This window comes from Aedes albopictus, chromosome 2 (assembly GCF_035046485.1).
Source record: "Aedes albopictus strain Foshan chromosome 2, AalbF5, whole genome shotgun sequence".
NCBI lineage: Eukaryota > Metazoa > Arthropoda > Insecta > Diptera > Culicidae > Aedes > Aedes albopictus.
In genome coordinates this window covers 105642495-105665495 of record NC_085137.1, presented here as the reverse complement: position 1 = coordinate 105665495, position 23001 = coordinate 105642495, and the positions used below count along the sequence as shown (strand labels likewise).

The window sequence follows — 23001 nt, the reverse complement described above, 5'->3', positions numbered from 1 at the left end:
TTCCTGTTGAGGTTTTCAACAACAATTGATACAGTACATACATCGCTGGTGGTTAATTCAGAAACGAGTGTTACAACGATTGCGTTATTGTCAAGCACACATGGTCGAGGTATGGCACGCGAATTTCCCATTTCATTTATGTTGAATATAACATCACAAACACCGGGTTCACAAGGTTTACTAGATAGAAACGAAAGTAAGGTTCTTGAACCAAAGGCACTTGGGTTGTATCATTTTGCAAAAGTCTGCAAAAATTGATCGTTGATATTCTTTTATGTTAAAAGTTAATCTGAGCTATCCTAACCATAGCCACTACTCAAACTAAACAAGTTTAAACTTTTTACAATCACAGCAGAAAAAAGAACAGCAACAATACAACCAGATCGGTATCGATTGAAAAACGCCAAAGGAGAGAATACATAGAATACTCTGTGTAAATCGCATAATGCAAACAACTTGCTTGTCGTATTTATGCCAACAAAGTTGTAAGAAGCCAGAGTTTTTTTTTTCAATTTCTTCATTCTGTAGCGGTTCAAATTTAGGGTAGGAGGTGACACAGTCGAAAGATTTCGAACCAAATCAGTGGTTTATATCAATGTCCTCACATGGATGTAACTGTAGGGTGATTTACCATTTGAGGCAAACATATTTGAGGTGATATAACATAAAATGAAAAGTATGTACAATGATTTCATATATTGCCATTAAATGCTAATCGCATGTCTCGTGTGGTTCAGAGTGCCTTTTTTCGGAATCTTCGAACTTCTACTGAGATTCCTAAAGGAATTTCTCCCGGTATCCTTCAGGAAAGAAACTGATAGATAGATCCATATGGAATTTTTCGAAGGATTACTACATGCAGTTTCTTCAGAGTTTCGTTCAAAAATTCTACGAGAACTTCTTTCAGTGGTTCATCCTGGAATGCCATCAGACTTGCCATCATGGAATTCTTCAAGATTTTGCCCCCGTATTCTTCAGTTATTTGTCCAGAAATTACTGCACACTCGTTAGGAATTGTTCCCAGATTTCCTACAGAAATTTATGCTGGAATTCTCTGAGGAATTCTCCTCAGAATGCTTCCATGATTCCTACTAGTGTTTCTTCTGTAATGATTCTAGGGAGTAATTCTTGAACATCAACTTCAGGAGTCCTTTCTAAAACTTCTTCCTGGGATTCCTTTAGGATTTTATCTAGGGATTTCCTCGGGGATTCTTCATGAAATGCGTCTGGGGTTCCTTCAAAAATAACACTTGAGATTCATTCGGGAACTTTTACCGGAATTCCTTCTGGAATTCCAACCATGATTCCTTCATAAATTCATCTTAGGATTCCTGCAGGAATTCATACTTGGATTCCTTTCGGTATTTCTCTATAGATTCCTTCAGAATTTCCTAGCAGGATTCCTTTCAAAATTTTTCCCGGAATTTCTGCTGGAATTCTTTGAAGCATAAGTTATAATAATTAGCTTTAATTACGAGGCTTTCAGTGGTAGGCTGGTTCGTCTCGGAATATGAAGAATAAATTCCTAGAGCATTGGAAATCGCGCTGGGATCCTTCAGGATTTTTCCTGAAATTCCTTCAGGATTTTCTACCTAGATTTTTTCAAAAATTCCTGCCGGATTCCGTCACAAACTCTTCCAGGGATTTCGTCAGCATTTCCTTCCGATGTTTTAAGGTATGCGCCTCAGGATTTCATTCGAAGTTCTTCCTGTGATACTTTTCAGAACTTTACCTTCACGAATTCTTCCGAGCATTTTTTAAGGAATTCCGTTCCTTAGTGTATACCTGCCGGGATTCCTTCAGGAATTCTACCCAGGCTTCCGTCAGATATTTCTCCACAGATTTCGCCAAGAATTCCTCCCAGAGTTTCGTCAGGAACTCTTCCAGGGACTATTTCAGGAATTCAGTCCGGAATTCCTCCTGGAATTGCTTAAGAAATTCCGTCAGGGTTAACTTCCTGAAGGACTAGTTCCTGAAGGAATCTTTGGAAGAATTTTTGAAGAAACCTCAGATGTAACTCCCGAAAGAGTCTCAGGTGGAATTTCCGAAGGAACCCCTCAACAGAAATTCCACCTGGGGTTCTTTCGGGAGTTACATCTGGGATTGCTTCATAAGTTCCTCCTTGGATTCCTTTAAGAACTCTTCTTGGTATTACTTTAGGAATATCTTCTGTGGCTCCTTCTGAAATGGCTCAAGGGGTTTCTCTAGAAATATTGCTCCATTATTCCATATGACATTTCTCCAATAATTTCCCCAAAAAAATCCAGGAACTTTTCCAGGAATTTCTCCAGTATTTTGTTCGGGTGCGTACCCAGAAATTCCATTAAAATTTCTAACAAGCTTTCCACAGAATGTTTAAGAAATTCACTTATGCAAGACCCATTGAGAATTCTTCCAATAAATTCTCAAATGATAATGATTCCCTCTCAAAGTCATCCAGAGATTTATTTATCGCTGAAATTTCGACAGGAACTCCAAAAAAAAATCTTCCAGGGTACTTTTCAGGAATTCTTTGAGGTGAATTCAGGGATTTTACAGGGATTTAAGGTAAGCCTTTTGAAATTTCTCCAGCAATTCCTCCAGGAAAATTCAAAGATTTCCCCATAGTTTATAGGGGCGTTCAGTAATTCTTCCAAGGATGCATCTAGGGCACGGTCTATGGTTTCTTTCAGTGATAGTTTGAAGACATTCATGAGAATATTTAGCCTCAGGAATCCTTTTGGGAATACATCAAATATTTCTTTGATGTCTTTTGTCGACTTGAATAAACTTTGCGACATCAAATAATTAAAGTATGGCGTGTTTGAAAAAAGATGCTCCAATGAAGTCCACGGATTATGTAGGCCTGCTCTGTTTCGTAAAACTGAGGCATTTCCTTCTTAATTTCTTGTGCCCAAATTTCTTATGCATATAGCCCGATCATTTTTCGTTAATGTATATTGATAGTCAAAATGACGTTTCGGATAAACACATTTTTTCGTATTTTTCGGAGGTTGTAGATTCCAATTTAGATCTACGACGCAGTGTTCATTCGAAACTTGAAAAAAATCAAGTTTATTAGCTGTCGAATGGTAGAGGTACAAAGTATTTTAGTGGTGACCCCTCCACGCCCTAACGGAACCAGTTCCAGAGCATCCGAAAAATTAGTCTATTTAAGTTATGATGATACTGTTGTGAAGCCTGATCAAAGATTATAAAGTTTTTGACGGTTGACCATATCTACGTGTGCAATTCTGTATACGCTCTCTTCCGGTGTGTCCTGAAATCGGTTCCGAAAGTTTCAAGGTCCAAGTAATGGCAAGTCGCCGACAAAAACCCAATCTGTCGTTTAGGTCAAAATAACAAAAATCGATGCAGGAACTCGAAACTGTCGTCATTTATTGTAAACATCATTCAAATAGATCATTTATCTATCACCAAACTAATATGCAAAGAGTAACTTGCCAACCCAACGGAATTATTGGCATACTAACTCCCTTCGAAAGTTTATTCCAACATTCTCAACTCAAGCCAGCGAAATAAATCGGCAAATCAGTTCATATAAAAAAACTCTAATGCCTTTAACGAGCATTGAAATCTTTCGTTTCAAACCAATTCGCACCATATGAACACATGCCAAATTGCATCATTAGTATGTACATTATTTTCCATTTTACCAAAAAAATATATAGTATGGTACTTACCGCAGCAAACGCCACCACCAATATCCGGTAGTTCAGGTTCAGCACCATTCTAGTGCTTAAGTGCCTCATTTCGTTCGTTTCCAATTAGCAGCAGTTATGCTGTGATCTTCGCCGCATCAGCTATACCCCGTCAGTTGTTCATTCACAAAAGGCAGCCTCTGGAGTTGAATGGTCGATGTGGGAGCGGAATAAAAAGCAGAACAAACAAAAAACACACCTAGGATTAGCGAGTTACAAACTGCGAACACAACTCTGTTTTAGAAGTGTACGCTGAAGAAAACAGGGTGGTCCATCATGGCGTGGAAGTCACAACAGAAAAAAATCTTGAAATTCACAAGAAAAACGTATTATAAGGAATTGGGAAATTGTTAGTTTAACTTTTTCACGTACAGATGGACCACCCTATTGCGCATGTTGGCAACAAAAAAAACTTTCACTGTTGTGCTCGGATGGACTCTCAGCGCGAATAACTCATAATAGGGGTACTTGGCGTTTCGCAAACTCATGTGCACAAAGGTTCTCTACGATCATCAAGAGTGAAGTCAAGACAGTTCGCTTTTTACAGGCTCCAGTTGCGGTAATAATTGTGCCTAATCACGGGACCGTCAGGTTCTCTGCCGGTTGTTGGCTTGTTTTGGATTACATATTTTTTCTTCTAACACTTGTGCTGGAAATCAAACAACTGTACGTGCTCTGCTTGCTTGCCTTGGCCCGACCTATCTTTTCGCACTTACACTTTCGGTAATGGTATGCAAGATTGGATTGCGTTTGGAATGGAATGGTTCAGAGCAAACAGAAAAATTGATTAACACTTAAACTACCGAGGGGGTAAAAAAAGTCGGAAGTCCAACTTTGACAAAGCATTTCTCGGCCGTTTCTCAACCGATTTCAAAACTTTTTTTTGCGATGGAACCGGACAGGTGTCAGGATCATCGTCCATTTAAAAAATATGAAATAGATGCGTCTACCCAAAGTTATTAAGCAAAAGGCACTTCCTAGTTTTCTTGAGAGCGCATTTTTTGCGCACATTGATCAATAAAACAAAACTTAAAGCGATGACATATGGTTTTTTCGACTCTAAATCATGCGTACAGCTGGAGTGAACATGTTTATGCAAAATAAGTGATTTTTCAGTACACTGATATTTTACCTTACTCAAAAAACTGCTAAAATACCCTATTTTTCTCATAAAATAAGCAATAAATCAAAATTCAAAGCGATGACATATAGTTTTTTTGGTCTTAAATTGTTCGTAGGATTGTACTCGACATTTTTGATGAACAATGAAAATGTTCTAATTACACTCTTACTTTGTTTTACCCGGAAAACTACGAAAATTCCATACTTTTTACACAAAGTAGTCAACAAAACTGAATTCAAAACGATAACATGTACTTTTTTAGCCTTAAAATGTTCGTAGCTGTTTGGAGGACATACCTACTTGAAGAATAATACTGATGTTTTCATAACACTCAAATTTTGATTCACTCAAAAATCAACGAAAGTACCACATTTTTCACGCAAAGTGGTTAACAAAAATAATGGCATACAATACAAAGTAATTTTTTACCTTTAAATTATTCGTGAAAGCGTACTGGACGTTCTTGATGAGTAATAGTGACGTTTTCATGACACACTTAATTTATTTTACACGAAAAGCCAAAAAAATACCATAATTTTCATACAAAACAGTCAATAAAACAAAATTTAAAGCCATAACATGTAGCTGTATGGCCTTAAATTTTCCGTTACAATGTACTGGACCTGTTTTTGATAAAATGTTGATGTTTACATTACACTAATATTTAGTTTTATTGAAAAAATGTACGAAAATACCACAAAAAACGAATAAGCCAAAATTTAAAGCAATGATATGTAGTTTTTCAACTTTGAATTTATCGTAGTAGTTTAGTGGATTCATTTGAACAACCCTAGTGATGTTTTTATTACACTAATATTTTATTTCACTTGGAATACTAGGAAAATACCACATTTTTCACACAAAGTAGTCAACAAATAAAAATATAAGGCAATGCATTCTGGTTTTTTGCCTTGAAATTTTTCGTGAAATGATGAACATTGAACAATAACACCGCCTTCATGACACTCTTAATTTATTTAACCAAACAAGTTTGTAAAATACCATAATTGTCTTACAAAATAGTCAATAAAACAAAATTTCAAGCAATGACATGTAGTTGTTAGTCTTAAAAATTTCCGTTAGAATGTACTAGACATGTATTTGATAAAATTTTTATGTTCACATCATATCCACATTTTGTTTTACTAAAAAACCACGAATGTGCCATATTTTTCACACAAAATAGCCAATAACACAAAATTCAAAACAAACACATGCAAATATGTATCTATTAGTGATTTTTTTGGTACCAGTTTCAGGTTATCTACTACCTGAAAAAATATACAAGGCAAACTAAAAATCCACCAGGGACTTGTTTTATTTGTTTTTATTTGAGTCCATTTGCGTCTCCTGAACATTCAGTAGCAATCACCAAAAAATAAACGGAAATCCCGTGAAAATGAAAAAAAAAGTTACGAACTTAACTGGTTTCCAAGGTTAAGGTTAGGTTATGTGTCTTTATTAGACAGATTTTCAGCTTTCTTTTATTCCTGTTTCTTGGGATTCCTCTTCAAATTCCCTTCGGAGATTCTTTCGTATTCCTATCGACGTTTTTACCCTAGATTCAAACAGTTCTTTCCGTAAAAATTCCTGGAGAATACTGCAGGATTTCTGAAATCCAAATATTGTCTTCTGAAGGTTTTTATGGGAATCCTATAGATTTTCTTTGGATTTTCGTAAGATTTTTCCTCCTTCGTTTTGCCCAAACAAATTTTCGTGGAATTTATTCTCTTTTTTCTGGAATATACCTCAGATGTTGTCGTAGAATTTCTCTTAGAGTTTCTCCCGGAATTTCTCTTGAAGGTTTTCCGCGATTTCTTCCGGTATTCCTCTTGGTACTTCTCTATGAGATTTTTCCGGAATTTCTATGGTTTTTACAGAAACTCTTGCTGGAATTTCAACTAAGGCTCATCCCGGATTTTAAAGGAGTTTTTCACGAGTTTTCTAAAGGAATTGCTTCTGGGATTTCTCCCAACCTACTGACAGGCATTGTTGTCAACATCTCTTTTGTTAAAACGGCCCCAAAACGTGCTGATCAAATGAAATTGGGCCCCTAATGTCTCTACTGTCACTCCATGCTATAGGTATAGGCGTGTCAATAGCGTGATTTCTCCCGAAGTTTAAAGAAATTTCAATGATTTATTTTCTGGAGTGTCTCCCCGGATTTCTACAGAAGTTTCATTCGGGATATTTTGTAATGGTTCTTGCGAGAGTTTTTTTTTTAAGTTTCACCTGAGATTACTCTCGGAGTTTGTGCTCTAGAAGCCGAAATACAGAGCTCCAAGCTTAAGCATTTTGTATGAAAATCGGTCAATGCGTCCAGTACTATACTTTTCCACGAGTGTTTCTCGTAAAACCTGCTGCCTGAGAAAACCTACAAAAATCAGTGTTGTAAATTCCCGGAGACATGTCGGAATGAATCCACGTGATTTTTGCGAGAAATTCTGCAATGAGGAACGCAAGAAACTTAGGAAGACATTCTGAGAAGAACTGGGAAATCTCGGAAAAAAACTATGTTAGGAAATATTTAGAGAATTCATGAAAGAACTCTAAAAATCCCTAAGAGAAATCCCGGGAGAAACTCCGAATGAAAACCAGCGAGAAAATTCATGAGAAATATCGGAAAACTCTTTGGCAGAAATTCCAGAAGTAATTATCGGAAATCTCTTAAAATATCGAAAAAAACACGGAAGGAACTATTAATGGGAGCAAATAAAAGAAAAACACTTTGCATGGGAACTAGGATAGAGACTTGAGAGAACTGGAGAAAGCCAAAAAAACTTCGAAAATGCTCCAGGAAAAAAAACAGATTCCTGAAAAAAATATATGATAATATTCTAAATGATTCTTTGGTGGGTTCACTGAGAAAATCCATGGAAGGTTCTCTAAATGAATCCTTAGAGAAATTTATCAAGCAATCGCTAGAGGAATTTCTGATTAGGAATAAATCAAGGAAACATTTCAAAAGTTTCTAAAAGAATTCCTCGAGAAATGTTTAGAACCCCTAAATAAATATCCAAGAAGAAATATCTGGAATATTTTTGAAAGATTTTCGAAAAGAATCCGAGACAAAATATTTTGAAAGAATCTTTGAAAGATATCCTAAAATTCAAATGCACCTTTTGGGAAACTTCTGAAAAACAAATGTATGTAGAAGAGTTTCTGAAGCAATACCGTAACACGGGGTAACTTTGATAGTTTTTCAGTAAATTTCCCTAATATTATTCCATGTATTTTTCCTGATTTAATAATCTTAAAACAAGTACTGGCGTCTCAGTTATAATTGCAATGTAAGGATTGGACAGTTTTAATGGTTTTGGGTGGTCAATATTTTTTTTGTATATGAGCGAGAATCACATTTTTATTTTGGGGCAACTTTGATAGTGCTCTGAAAAACATTAAATCCCAAAAAATATTATAGATTGCAACGCAAAGGGTATCAGCATGATGGGAAAAGCCGTATGAAACATGTTAGGTTAATTTATTGTATCAAAACATGAAGAATTTTATAAAATTATAAATAACAAAGAGAGTCAGTACTCCACCTGAGTGAAAATCTCAGGGCTTTTAGCTATCAACAATCATTATCTGTGTAAAAATATATTTTTTACGGCACATCAACATATGACTATATGCTGCGTATAGTAAGTTCTCTTTATTTGAGTTGTTTTTGATTTTTTATAAACAAATTTAGAAAACAACGAGTGTGATTGATAGATCACTATTGTTTATCAAACAAGTCTAGTACTTTTTTACAAATAATTTCATGGCGAAAAAAAACTATGATGCATTGACTCCAATTTTTATTTGATGACTACTTTGTGTGCAAAATGTGGCATTTTCCTAGTATTTTGAGTGATATAAAATATGAGTGTAATAAAAACATCACTAGGGTTGTTCAAATGAATCCACTAAACTACTACGATAAATTCAAAGTTGAAAAACTACATATCATTGCTTTAAATTTTGGCTTATTCGTTTTTTGTGGTATTTTCGTACATTTTTTTTTAATAAAACTAAATATTAGTGTAATGTAAACATCAACATTTTATCAAAAACAGGTCCAGTACATTGTAACGGAAAATTTAAGGCCATACAGCTACATGTTATGGCTTTAAATTTTGTTTTATTGACTGTTTTGTATGAAAATTATGGTATTTTTTTGGCTTTTCGAGTAAAATAAATTAAGTGTGTCATGAAAACGTCACTATTACTCATCAAGAACGTCCAGTACGCTTTCACGAATAATTTAAAGGTAAAAAATTACTTTGTATTGCATGCCATTATTTTTGTTAACCACTTTGCGTGAAAAATGTGGTACTTTCGTTGATTTTTGAGTGAATCAAAATTTGAGTGTTATGAAAACATCACTATTATTCTTCAAGTATGTCCCCCAAACAGCTACGAACATTTCAAGGCTAAAAAAGTACATGTTATCGTTTTGAATTCAGTTTTGTTGACTACTTTGTGTAAAAAGTATGGAATTTTCGTAGTTTTCCGGGTAAAACAAAGTAAGAGTGTAATTAGAACATTTTCATTGTTCATCAAAAATGTCGAGTACAATCCTACGAACAATTTAAGACCAAAAAAACTATATGTCATCGCTTTGAATTTTGATTTATTGCTTATTTTATGAGAAAAATAGGGTATTTTAGCAGTTTTTTGAGTAAGGTAAAATATCAGTGTACTGAAAAATCACTTATTTTGCATAAACATGTTCACTCCAGCTGTACGCATGATTTAGAGTCGAAAAAACCATATGTCATCGCTTTAAGTTTTGTTTTATTGATCAATGTGCGCAAAAAATGCGCTCTCAAAAAAACTAGGAAGTGCCTTTTGCTTAATAACTTTGGGTAGACGCATCTATTTCATATTTTTTTAAATGGACGATGATCCTGACACCTGTCCGGTTCCATCGCAAAAAAAAGTTTTGAAATCGGTTGAGAAACGGCCGAGAAATGCTTTGTCAAAGTTGGACTTCCGACTTTTTTTGGACCCTTGGTAGTTTAGGAGTTAAACACGGATATTGTTAGGCTTATTTCTCTGTGCATCTGGTTCAATCTGGCACAGCACTCAAAATTAGGCTATCATCGATTTTTTTTTGTACATTTGATATAATTTTTCGGATCGGATAAGATCAACGGGAATTCATTGGTCGGTTCCGATCGATTGATGTGGGTCAATCAATGCGTCAGCAGTTTTTTTTTTGCAACCTGTTCAAGTCAATTGAATGAATGATAGGTAATTATGCTAATCGGCCAGGTATTTTATTACCTAATGGAAGGAATTTCAAACAGAGCAGGTGCCTGGAAGGCTTGTGGAATTCAACTCGGGATGTTCTGTGGATATTTAAATTCGTTTTCACTAGAAAGTGGAAAGTGAAAGCAAAATAAAGTAAACATGTGTCTGTTCCAATCCCGTCTTGCTATGATAATCGGTTTAAACGTTTTCTGAACTTATAAGCAGTGGTCAGTTTTCACATATATGATTCACATATATGATACCCTATACCCTTTAGGATATCAAACTAATTCCTATCGTAGCTTATTAGTAAGCACCGACTAATAGGGTTCCGTTTTTTTAAATAAAATACACAGTCACATTACATTCTAGCATTGTTTTAGAAGTAAGTCACAGTGACTTCTGCGCAACAAAACTTTGGCTACTGAAATCCTTCAGTTGTGTGCTGCTTGGGATTTGGTCAACTTCTCTGGATCGATCTTGATGAGTCCAGCTGCAATACCATTCTCATCCTCTGCTTTGTTGGTTTTCAGCTGGTAAATGGCAGCCTTATCTTCCATCAGCGTTGGAGTTATTCACGCCATTATGGTGCTTATTAAAGTGGTGCTTCCAGTGGAAGCCTTCCACCTTTCAACCATTTTAGGTCCGTCCGCCAAAAGAGCTCTCGTCTCAATCCCTGCAGATTTCGGTTTCCGGCACGAAGCTTTTGCGCAGTGCGTTGAGCTTCTGGTAGAGCTTCCATGTTTCTCGAAAAACGGCTAATCATTTCCATTCCCTCACGCTCAACTTCTTCCTGGCAGCGTTTTGTTTTTCTCCCGAAAGGGATGGGTCTGTTGATTCTGAACACAGGTGGCCTTGGTACAGCTACCTCTAGCGGACGCTAATACGTACGGTAAACTAGGGAAGCACAAGGTAGGCTGGTCGGTATGCCAGCTTGCCCTACAGCTTCAGGTGTCTGGAATCAGGACACAAGTGATGGGCCTGTTTCTATAAGGGATTTCTTCAAAAGCCCTTCCAAGGGATTCAGGTCGTGGTCACGGGTTCGAATCCCATCACACATTTATCTCTCAATTTGCTGAGACGAACCAGCTGAGGGCAGCAAGTCTCTATAATAAAGACAAATCAATCTCAATTTGCCAATTAATCGTATTTGGTCCAAAAATTCTTCAAGTTTTTAGATCTATTTTAGACATACTGGCCAACCAGCATAACCGGAAAAGGGCAATGAAGCCATTGCCTGCAGAAATTCTCACAAGAATTCTTTATAGAAATTATACCTGCGATTCTTTCAGAAATATCTCTAAACTATAAGATATTTCTTCAGGAATTGTTTCAGATGCTCCTCCGGGAAGTTTTTTTTTCAGAATTATACCTAGAAATATAGCACATTAAATTCCTTAAGGACTTTTACAATAAATCTCTGGATGTTTGTCTAAAAAAATCTCTTGCTATCAGTGATTACCTTTGGAGATTTGGGGAAGAAATTCGTGAAAATTTTCTGGAGGATTTTTCGGACAAAATTTCATGAAGCAATTTCTAACGTCATATTTGGAGGAATTCCTGGATACGCCTAAGAAAATACTTGAAAAAAATAAAACTTAGTACAGGTACCAAACATAGTATGGATATCAATTTTTTGAAAAATCAAATCAATAGAAGCTTCTGGAGAAAAACTGGAAGCAATTACTAGGAAAAAAATGTTTGAGAAATTTCTCAAGAATCTTTGCATAAATCACATAAAAGGTATTGGCTAAAATTCTTGAAGAAATCCTTCAATAAATTTCTGAGAGATGGAGAAACTTCTGAAAGAATCCTTGTAAGACTTTTGAAGGAATTCTTAGAAGAATTTCTTACACAATTTTCGAAGGCTTTACTACACAATAATCCCCGAAGTACTGGAGAAATTTCTGAAGGAAATACTACAGAAACAATCACAAAAACGTGAGGAATTCTTTGGAGAATCTCTGAACAAATTAAAAAAATGTATTTTTGATAAATTATCTGGTAGAACTGGAGAACTCTATGCAGGTATTCATATGAATAAAAAGAATAAGAAGTACATCTTAAAGAATTCCTTGATGAATGCCTACGAATGAATTCTGGAGTAGTTTCTGCAGGAATTCCTAAGCTAATATTTGGAGAAGCTCTTGAAGCGTTACTGGAAGAAAAATCCAAATGAATGCTCAATAATCCCCGGAGGAATACCAGGAGAAGCTTCTGGAGAAATCCCAGGATGATCTTCCAGATTTCTAAAAAAAGTAGCTGACAGAATCCCTGAATATATGGAGTAATACATAGAGAAACCTTTGGAGAAATTCCGACAATTATTTTTGAAAGAGTGAGTAGAAAAATGTCTTAGTTTCAAAAGAAAAATCATAGAGGAACATCAGAAAGAATATTCTAATCTCCGAAAAAATATCACCTAGAATAGCATTTTTTTTTTAAAGAAACCTTTGGATGAATTTTTGAAGAAACGCCTGGAGTAATTACTAAAAGAACTCTAGAGAATCCCATAGGAATAATGTGGGAGGAGATTTAATAGCATTCCTGGAGAAATTCTTTCTAAAGTCTTTAGAAAAAAAAAATATGAAGGAAGACATGCACGAACTTCTGTAGCAAACGTTGAAGAAATTTCCTAAAGAAAATCCTGGATTTCTGAAGAAAGCCGCAGCCCTGAACTAGTTTCAAGTAATTAAAGGAGGAATTCCTTCAACAACCTGAAGTAGTTCCAAAGACATACATGGGCAGAAATGCATTAAAAGGAATACATGGAGAAATTTTTGAATTGGGTTGTTGGCGGTTCGCTCTTACAGTATCGATCGACTACAGAAATAGCAGGCAGCGGCTAGAGGAAGAGGTGGCACAAATATCCCAAACGGAGGATAACGTGCCTCCGAAACCGGTCTTCTGATGACCAGGAAAGTTCACCCTGAGAATATCAGACCAAAAGGCATACTGGTGAATTCAAGCGATTGCGAACCTGCGCCACGCCTGAATATGGGCTAGTGTGAAAGGAGCGACGGGTGATGTTCACCACTGCCATGGTCGCGCTAACTACCGAGATAAGAGCAAGCAGAAAGTCCTGATTTGAGGGTCTCGGCCAGAGTGCCAATGCGAATACGTAGGGTGATGCTTACAGGATCGTGATGGCCAAGACAAGAGGTGTAATAACTCCTACAGAGCAGTCTCCAGGGATGTTGGAGGAGACTATGAGTGGCTTTTCCAGCGTCATGATCCAAGTCCTTGGCCTTCTTTCGTAGGACAGCTGGGGACTGGGTCAGGCGATGAAAAGAGCGTCACCGGTGTGGAACTTCCCAAGCAACACACATGCCATATAAGAGTTATGGAAGCGCAGGTTTTGCTTGATCGAGGGAGGGGAAGGCGCTCGAAAAGATCATCTTCAATAGAATATTGAGGTACATACCCCGAGGGTGTAAATGGTCTCTCGAGTAGTCAGAACGGTTTCCGGAAGGGGAGGTCGACCGTAGACGCTATCTTGTCGGTTACAAAGACCACCGAGAGAACGATCCCGCAGTGTAAGCGGAGGGGGAATGACACTGGATGTAAGTAACGCGTTCAACGGTTTCAGTTAGGCGGCTATTGCCGAAGCGCTGCTGCGTTTGAGGATACCCGGGTACCTGTATAAGATTCTCGGAAGTTAGTTCCAGAATCTATTTCTAGTTTATGACACAGAAGTCGATCGGAAGTTCTTTCACATAACCTCTGGAGTCTTGCATGATCCACAGGTTGCTTCCGCGGATAGATTTCTGGGTTAATAGGCGCCTTGCGGAAGGAACATTCCGCTTGACTTAGGTTCTTTTAGGCCATGGTTGTTTTAGACAGTATCTACACCGTTTCGGTCTTGCGGGGTCATCCGAATGTCCGGCTTGTGCTGGTTTGGAGGAAACGGTGGAACATGTTTCGTGCGTGACCGAATGATTGCCACGACCCCGGACAATTATATCCAAATCCAGAGGATGTGTAAAGACGAGCTTAACTGGAATGCCGTTTTATCGGCTATCACCCACATCGGCTTGGAGTTACAGAGCAGGTGACGCGTGGACTCGAGAAGTGGCTAGTTCTGACGGTTTTCAAGAGATGGGTTCGAAGGGTTCAGAATCGGCTACATGGGTCATACTCTACCCTTACAACAAATAACTGGCCGCGGAGAGAACATCCTGGTAGAGCTGTTGTTGTGGTGTCGGTCTACTGGGTTGAATCCGAGCCCGTGAATGAAAAGGGCCCCCGGTAAGGGCCGATTACAGATGGGAGCCCCACTGTCAATAACATTTTCTGGTGCTAGCTGGTAGGGCCTTAGCCTTCAGGAGGTCAAATCACAATGCTTGTAAAACATTTGGTGCAGGCATTGAGGGGTGAACCTACCCGCCTTCCAAGGACAAAATGAATGGTAGGACCACCCGGAAAGCTGACAAAGTGCCAGCATTCTATCTTGGTGGACTGCCCAAAGAGCGTTTCAATGATGTTCGTTGCTACATGACTTCACGTCATACCCGGGTAGACGAGAATATCTAAATCATATCTCAAATCGAACACTTTTTGTTGTCATAGCTCGATGTGATTTCGATGAGTTATTCAAAAATCTAATGAATATCGTACGAATAGCTCAAAGTGATATGATATCAGTTTTTGTACTTGTCGAAATAGCTGAAAATTTCTACATAAGAACAAGTTCAGCTCTTCTGCACGAAATGGAACACACACACCCATAGAGATGGCTCAATGTTAGTGAAATGCCATGTGCCCCTTTCTGAGCTGTGGAAGCGAAGAATCGCATGATCTTATTCCCATGTTTTTTACAACAGCGAGCCACAGTTGAGTGATAAGCATCGCCGCTTGTGAATCCTAAGATCGTAGGTTCAATGCTGGATGCTGACATTTTTTTTTTTCTAGAAAAAAAATGACAAATCTTGTCTGCTATTGTTTTGATCTTGTAATATCTTAACGAGCTATTATTGAGTAGTTCACCATATTAGATTTTGCGATTATTTCTGTTCTTTTACCTCTTATATCAATCAAACCAATATCAGTTTTTGCTCTTCAGTAATTCAATCAATCATAACTGAATATGCTATTCATCAGATTTTTCCACCTACTCGGGCAGCTAAACTTGAGGGTGTGATTTGCACTAGCCTCTCTCCAAGCAATGCCTTCTTGGTAGACCCAGATAGACATTGGGTTAGGTGGCAAGGGAAATGTGTTTAGTATATCGGGTGAGGTCCCGCCTTCTACTTTGCCTATAGGAGGCGGTCTCCAATGCCACACTATCGGGGCATCCCGTCCAGGTAATGGCCCGTAAAGGCAAATCGAATTATGTACACGTTTTGCACACTCAACTTCCATTAATCATTTTTTTTTTTGCTTCGTCAAATAACAGCAGATTCCAGAGTATCATTTGTGAACTTAAAAAAATATGGTACGAAAACTATTGATTTTAATATGTTATTTACATTGTCCGCTGGTAACTCATAGCTTGCGATTCTCACATTATTAAATTATAACGCACAGTTCCAGTACTGTTTCCTAAACCATTCATTGCACCTGTTATGAGCGGGAAATCTATTCCCCTGACGCATCGAGCAATTTCCCACTTCACGTCGTTTATCGCAGTCAACAACCTTTGGCCACTTCCGCTCGCTTCAGCGCAATCAAATTCGCAAACCTTCCACCACCCTGTGGTGGCAAGCTGTGGCTGCCACTGCCATGTGCTGGCTGTCGATTATAAATCTATTATCAACCGTAAATAGAACGGAGAAATTTCCATCCACTTCGCACGACCGTCGTCGTCGTCGTAGCCACTTGGAGTCTGGAACCGACGCAGCGGTGGTGCTGCTGCAATGGTTTATAATATTTTCGACATAAGGTCGGTCGTTTTATGGAAACTGTGCGCACACGCGTCGATGGTCGCTGATTGGAACCCATCAGCCAGCGCGGCGCAGCGTCGCATCACATTACAAACTCAAGCCCCCATCGGGATTTAATTGTTGCGGTTATAATGCAAATAATACCCGCGCGCAATGACGAGAAAGTGGCTCGTGCTGCGGAATACTGAGGTAGATACGGGCAGATTGTCGCGAGCGACCCGCGTCGCCACCAAGCAATGCTGCTTTAGGCAGTGGCTACCAAACTAAAAGATTTTTATGACTAACTGGGTTTTTTTTTTCTAGAATAAAATGAGCTTTGAATTGATCTACCAATTCTAGCAGTTTACATATTTTACTCTAGCCAATTTATAAGTATTTTCTTAGAATGTATTTATCGTTTGTTTTTAAGAGTTCACAGAGAAAATTGTTCAGTGTACTCTTTCTGGTATACTCATAAGAATCTTTTTTATATATTTATTTAGTTAGCTATTGAAGTCTTCAAAAATAGTCCTTTGTTTCGTTAAAAAATATCCTTTTTTTGTGATGTAAAAAAAAGTATGTAAGACTGATTTATAAAACATGTTGCCAAATTGTTTTTATTTTTTTTTTTTTTTGAGTGTTCGGAATTGTCCTATTTAAATTTGTACAAGTAGTTTTGGTCTGGATAAAATCCCACGTAGAAGTGGGCCTCATAATTAGCTGCCTGAGAACTACTGCTTCAAGTAATGTGAATATTTATATCACTAGAGGAAGGCGATATCCAAAGGGGTAGCAGGCGGGACCCAGAAAGCAATACTGTCGAACCCACCAGCTATACCTCCCAGTTTTTCCGCGATGGATGTTTCTGTAACTTGTTGTTAGGCAGAAACAGCATTATTCCCGGGTCCAGCGGGTGAATGAATGGATATCTCGCGTGCCAAGCAACATCAAGCGACCGCTGCGCTACCAGTCACAATGCACCGAGCGTCCAGACCAGTTTGTTGCTGCTGGTACGATGGTTGATCTGCAATTTCCATCTTCTACTGGCCACTTCTGCAGGCCAGCAGCATGCTGCTGCCCGCCGGTTCTGCTGCAGCGAGAGAGCTAGTTATTAGCGGTGCATGGCGCAGCGATGTACCCAGCTACCCAGCGGAGAAAGGTGTTTGACTGCGGGCTTAACCTCAATTATTGGAACAGTCGGATGCGGTTTTCGCGGGAGGGGATTATTTTCAAGGTGAAACTAACAAACTCTCGATTTCAGTTGAGAACGCGCAAATAAATGTCGGCCGCCGGATGAAATCGAATGTTTTTTATCGTTCGATTTTTCCAAGGTGAAAGTCCTTCCAATCCAATGGTTTGGTGAGGTTTGCTTTCAAAAAACGATTGAAATTATGCTAGATTACTCGAAGCAGAACGTTCCCATTTGAATGCGATGATCGATTTTTTTGATTTATCTCAAGTTTTGGTTAAGAATGTTTCTGACCATACCAAATTTTCATAATCAGCTGATTATTATGAATCTAGTCAAACTTTTGAGAAAAACCTAAGCAAAAAAATCAATGAAAATTTGGAATAAACATCCTTACATGGCCGCTTCTTCTTCTTCTTCTTGGCGTAACGTCCTCACTGGGACAAAGCCTGCTTCTCAGCTTAGTGTTCTATGAGCACTTCCACAGTTATTAACTGAGAGCTTCCTCTGCCAATGACCATTTTGCATGTGTATATCGTGTGGCAGGCACGAAGATACTCTATGCCCAAGGAAGTCAAGGAAATTTCCTTTACGAAAAGATCCTGGACCGACCGGGAATCGAACCCGTCACCCTCAGCATGGTCGTGCTGAATACTTGTGCGTTTACCGCCTCGGCTATATGGGCCGCTATAACATAAAAAAAATCATGATTTCAAATAAAATAAAAAAATACAGCACCGCCTTTTAACCCTCCTGCGATGTTAGATTTTTCGCACCACGATGGCGTTGTGTACGTTCAACATGCCTGTCTGCGTCATGTTGACCCCAACATCCTACTAGGGTTAAACAGTGAACCCAAACCTCCATTTAGGTAATGAGTCGGGACTGCCTAAATAGAATTTTTATCCAAATGGATTGAGTTTATTATCTAAATGGATTTGAAGATTGGAAAGAACTTTAAGAAGTGCGAGTGACCTGGAGATTTAAAGGGGGTCATGCGGGATTTCAGAGGGCTTTCATGGGAGTTTCGGGGGGAGGGGGCTTCAGGGGGGATCCAATGGACCTCAGTTGCGTTACATGAAATGCTATGGAGTTTTAGGGGGATATCAAAGGCTTCTAAAAAAAATCTAAAGGCTTCAGAGGATTTTGGGTGCGTTTCAAAGGTGTTACGCAGGTGTTATGTAGGCCTTTTTTGTGGTTTCTGAGGGTATCAGTGTATTACATGGTGTCTGAGGTGGTTATAGGGGGGTTATAGGTGGTTTGATGGCTTTTCAGAAAGCTTCAGAGGCGTTACGCAGGTGTTTTTGGGGACTTTGAGGGGTTAAGGGGGCCTACAATTTCTGAAAATACATTTTGCATCACTGCTTTGTGAGTGAGTGAGCTTCAGGGAGATTTCCGCAGAGCTTTAAAGCGTTTCATAAGCTTTTCAGGTGGTTCAAGAAAATATTCAAGACATTTCAGACTGTTTACGATTGTGGATTCGATGACCTCAAGGGAGCTCTTAGAGATTCTTAAACAAACATTGAACCATACCACTTGGCAGTACACAGTTAGATGAGGCTGTGGAAGCATGACTTTAATGCTGGATAAGTGCGACTGGAAATTTGTTACTTCCGATCTGGCTCTCTCAGTCTTAGACTATTCAAAACGGTTTTTTTTTGCTTTGCCCCACGTTTCCGCTCTTTTGTTTTATGTTTATCCCCTTGAAAAAGGCCCAATAAAAGAGCCGAAACGTCGGGCAAACAAAACACACCGTTTTAAATAGTCCAAGACTGATAAAGCCATCTCTAGAAAAAGTTTCTAAAATAATCATAAAATCTAAAAATAAAATAATAAAAAATAAAAAAAAAAGAGCAAAGCAAAACACACCGTTTTGAATAGTCCAAGGCTGACAAAGCCAGATCTTCGGAAGAAACATGACTTTAATTCAATCGTTCAAGCACACAAGTTATTCATGTAGGTTCGATGACTTATGCTGGATTTTTGAGGAAACCTTAAACACTCCCAATTCCACCTCTCATCGCTCCCTCCTGAGCACACCCTAAACTCCCCTTAACCCCACTCGCTACTTATTTGCCGTGAACCAACCTTATACCTAATCTAAAACACTTAAACTGCTCTGAACACAATTAAATTCCTAATTTACGTGGGTTGGCTCTTTTCGGTGACATAAGAAAAGCGGCATAATTCGCGTTACGCGTTTCGGCTTACTACTCTTCAGCCCTCTTCAGACGCCTAAAACATTTATTGACCCGAGTAGGTGGAAAAATCTGATGAATAGCATATTCTGCTATGATAGATTGAATTACTGAAGAGCAAAAACTGATATTGGTTTGATTGATATAAGAGGTAAAAGAACAGAAATAATACCAAAATCTAATATGGTGAACTACTCAATAATAGCTCGTTAAGATATTACAAGATCAAAATAATAGCAGACAAGATTTGTCACTTTTTCCTGGAAAAAAAAATAAAAAAATGTCAGCATGCAGCATCGAACCTACGACCTTAGGATTCACAGGCCGCGATGCTTACCACTGAACTGTGGCTCGCTGTTGTAAATAACATAAAAATAAGAGCATGCGGTTCTTCGTTTTCACAGCTCAGAAAGGGGCACATGGCATTTCACTAACATTGAGCCATATCTATGGGTGTATGTGTTCCATTTCGTGCAGAAGAGCTAAACTTGTTCTTATGTAGAAATTTTCAGCTATTTCGACAAAAACAAAAACTGACATCATATCACTTTGAGCTATTCGTGCGATATTCATTAGATTTTTGAATAACTTATCAATATCACATCGAGCTATGACAGCAAAAAGTGTTCGATTTGAGATATGATTTAGATATTCTCGTCTACCCGGGGAGACATTACAATTTTCTTAGTTAAATTAACACATACAAAACGTTTATACAATACACTTACAACATGCTGAATGTGATCATCAGCTCGGTCTGTCGCAAATAAACTAAATTAAATTTTCCTACACCTCCCAATAAATCTTACACCCTATTCGACACCCATTCTGTTCGGTTCGTCGTCATTCGTTCTCTCTCTCGTTCGAGCTCAGGTTTCTCCACGTAGTCGGGCCAATAGTTCATTGTACGTCGTGTTGAAATGCCCGCACTCTCGCTGGAGATTTACCGTCTGCTGTTCGCCTAGCTTTATTATATGGAACACCTCCGCGATCATCCTGGTATCTGGGTGTTCGATTCGTTCCAAAATCGTTGTGTTATCGAAATCGAAAACATGCCCTTCCTCGATCGTGTGTACTACAGAGGGCTGAAGAGTAGTAAGCCGAAACGCGTAACGCGAATTATGCTGCTTTTCTTATGTCACCGAAAAGAGCCAACCCACATAAATTAGTAAAATTCCACGGTGATCAATCCCGATCAGTACAATTAAATTTCGTTTAGGTAAAGTTACCTAAATGAAGGAATCTAAAAAGATTTTACCAGAATGGATTCTACCTGAATGAAGATTTGGGTGTATATGTTCACCATATAGTACCATGAATCATCTAAAATATTGAAGAACACACTTCATCAATCGGGCCAACCGTTTCTGAGATATATCTGTTTGAATATTTTCAGTGATTCTGTGCTTGAGTAACGCTATACGGTGTCAAAATTTCGATTATTATCAAACTCTCGTGTACCTCGGATTTTTCTTCAGAGAATGTCATCTTCCCGGCTTTACTTTATAATTGCAAAGTTTGAAAATATTCCATCGGGGTATTTTGGTTTGGCTTAGTTTATGGCTATTATCCATTATTCATTAATAGTTATTTATGTAACGAGTTGCAAAAAGTTGATTTTTTCAGCACGAGTTGTACATTTATCCAACGAGGCTTGCCGAGTTGGATAAATACAAAGAGTGCTGGAAAAATCTAGTTTTGCAACGAGCTCCATACAAAATTTTATGCAATGATTTTTTCATAATGCAACCCATTTGAGTTGCATAATATTCATAATGCAACTCAAATGGGTTGCATTATGAACATTATACAACTATTTTTCATTATGCAACTCATTTCAGTTGCATAATGAACCAGTTCGTAAAAATTAACCATTATGATATCAAAATGAGTTATATAAAATATAAATTATGATACTAAATTGCATAAATACAGTTTTGAGCCGGAAAACGTGCCGTACAAAATATATGGGAAAATTATCGCCCATAGTATATTTTCTAGTCCTTCGATTATGAAAATATAACCCAAATAGTAATCATTTTCGAAGAAAAATCCGAGGTACATGGAAGTTCGTCAAAATGTTGTAATTTCGCATGCATTGTTTGTTTTTGTCATGACAAATGTTTATGCAAAATTTTCAGATGGAATGCTCGACATGAACATTCATTTAATGAGACAAACAGATTTTTATATATTGTCCAATATCCTACACAGTGTCTTATACCAGGGTGAGTAAAAACGGAAAACAATATGGAACGAAATGATATGCATTAATTTTACGAAACGGTCGATAGCGTGTAGAGCCATCTACTATCATTTATTGATAGGAGAACACGTTAGCGCTTTAGCAAACAGGTTGTATTCATGATTGATGTACAAACTTTTTCCAGAGATAACTTCAAAAATGCCTAAACTCCTAACCAAAATTCTCTAGAAGTTGATTCCGACATTATTGCAGGTCATCCTTCTAGGATTATTCCAGAAATTTACCCTGAGATTCCTCCAGGATTTCTTTCAGTGGTTTCTCCACAATTCTAGGATTCCTCTGGGATTGGCGTTCCACCAGGAGTTCCCTCTGGCTGGGATCTCTTCTGAGATTCCCATAAGATTCCTCCATGAACTCCTTACAGGATTTCTTCAGAGATTCCTTCTGGGACTTCAAGGGATTTCTTCCGAGACTTCTCAAGGAGCTTTGGGAATCCTCCAGGATATTCATTCTAGATTATCCGAATAGTTTATTTTGGAATGTCTTCAGAATTTTTATTTACTTCCAGATTCCTGCAGAAACTCCTTCCAAAATTCCGTCTGGGATTCCTTCAAGGAATTCAATGCAAGATTACACCCGAAGTTCCATCTGGGATTTCATCAGGATTTTTTTCATATACTTCCAGGAATCCTTCAAGAACTTCTTCCAGTATTCCTCCGAAAACTTCTCCGGGATTCTTTCAGCAGTAACTACTACTGGGAATGCTCCGAGAATTCCGGAAATTTATTCTGAACTTCTGTCAGGAATTGCTTCTGGAATTTCTTCAGGAACTTCTTCGTGGATCCTTTACCGAACTTCTTCCAGGATTCTTCCGATAACTTTTGCCGGGATTGTTCCGGGAAGTTCTTCCGTAATTCTTTCTCAACCTGCTACCGGCATCTCTCCAGGAACTCTTTCCAGGATTCATCTATGAACTCTTTTTTGTTTACCTTCAAGGGTTGCATTTGGAATCCCTGCAGATCCTTCTGGAATTATTCCAGAAGTATATGCTGGAATTCTTTTATTTATTTCTAATGGACACCATCCGAAACTTTATTAGGTAGTATTTTGAGAGGTGCAGTTTTAATATATGGCATTTTTTATGAAATGTCTACATTATTTCTTTGAAGAAATACTCCAGCAAGTTTCTTCTAGTTTGCCTCCAACAGGATCTCCTAAAGAAACCTCAGATGAAACCTTCTAGGAATCTCAGAAGAAATAAGGAATCCCAAAAGAATCCTAAATAAATCCGCAGAAGAATCTTAACAAGAATTCCCTGGGAATCCCATAAGAAGCTCCTGGAGAAGTCCTGAAACAAATTTGTAGAAAAACTGCGAAAATGTTTTTGGAATAATCCCTGACGGAATCATGTTAAATCCACGTCCTCAAGGGGTGCCACCGTGCCGTCATCAAGTTCAAATCAGCAGACTATCCCCCGTACGT

At 38.2% G+C, this 23001-nt stretch overlaps 1 protein-coding gene across 1 annotated transcript in view; it reads right to left on the bottom strand.

Moving 5' to 3' along the window:
- The window catches only part of LOC134287691 (uncharacterized), a 93394-nt gene that overhangs the window by 34877 nt on the left and 35516 nt on the right, over nucleotides 1–23001 (bottom strand). The window contains exon 2 of the mRNA XM_062850194.1: nucleotides 3684–3841. Coding sequence (XP_062706178.1) covers nucleotides 3684–3752 — 69 coding nt within the window. The 5' untranslated portion in view covers nucleotides 3753–3841. The remainder of the gene's footprint in view (nucleotides 1–3683; nucleotides 3842–23001) is intronic.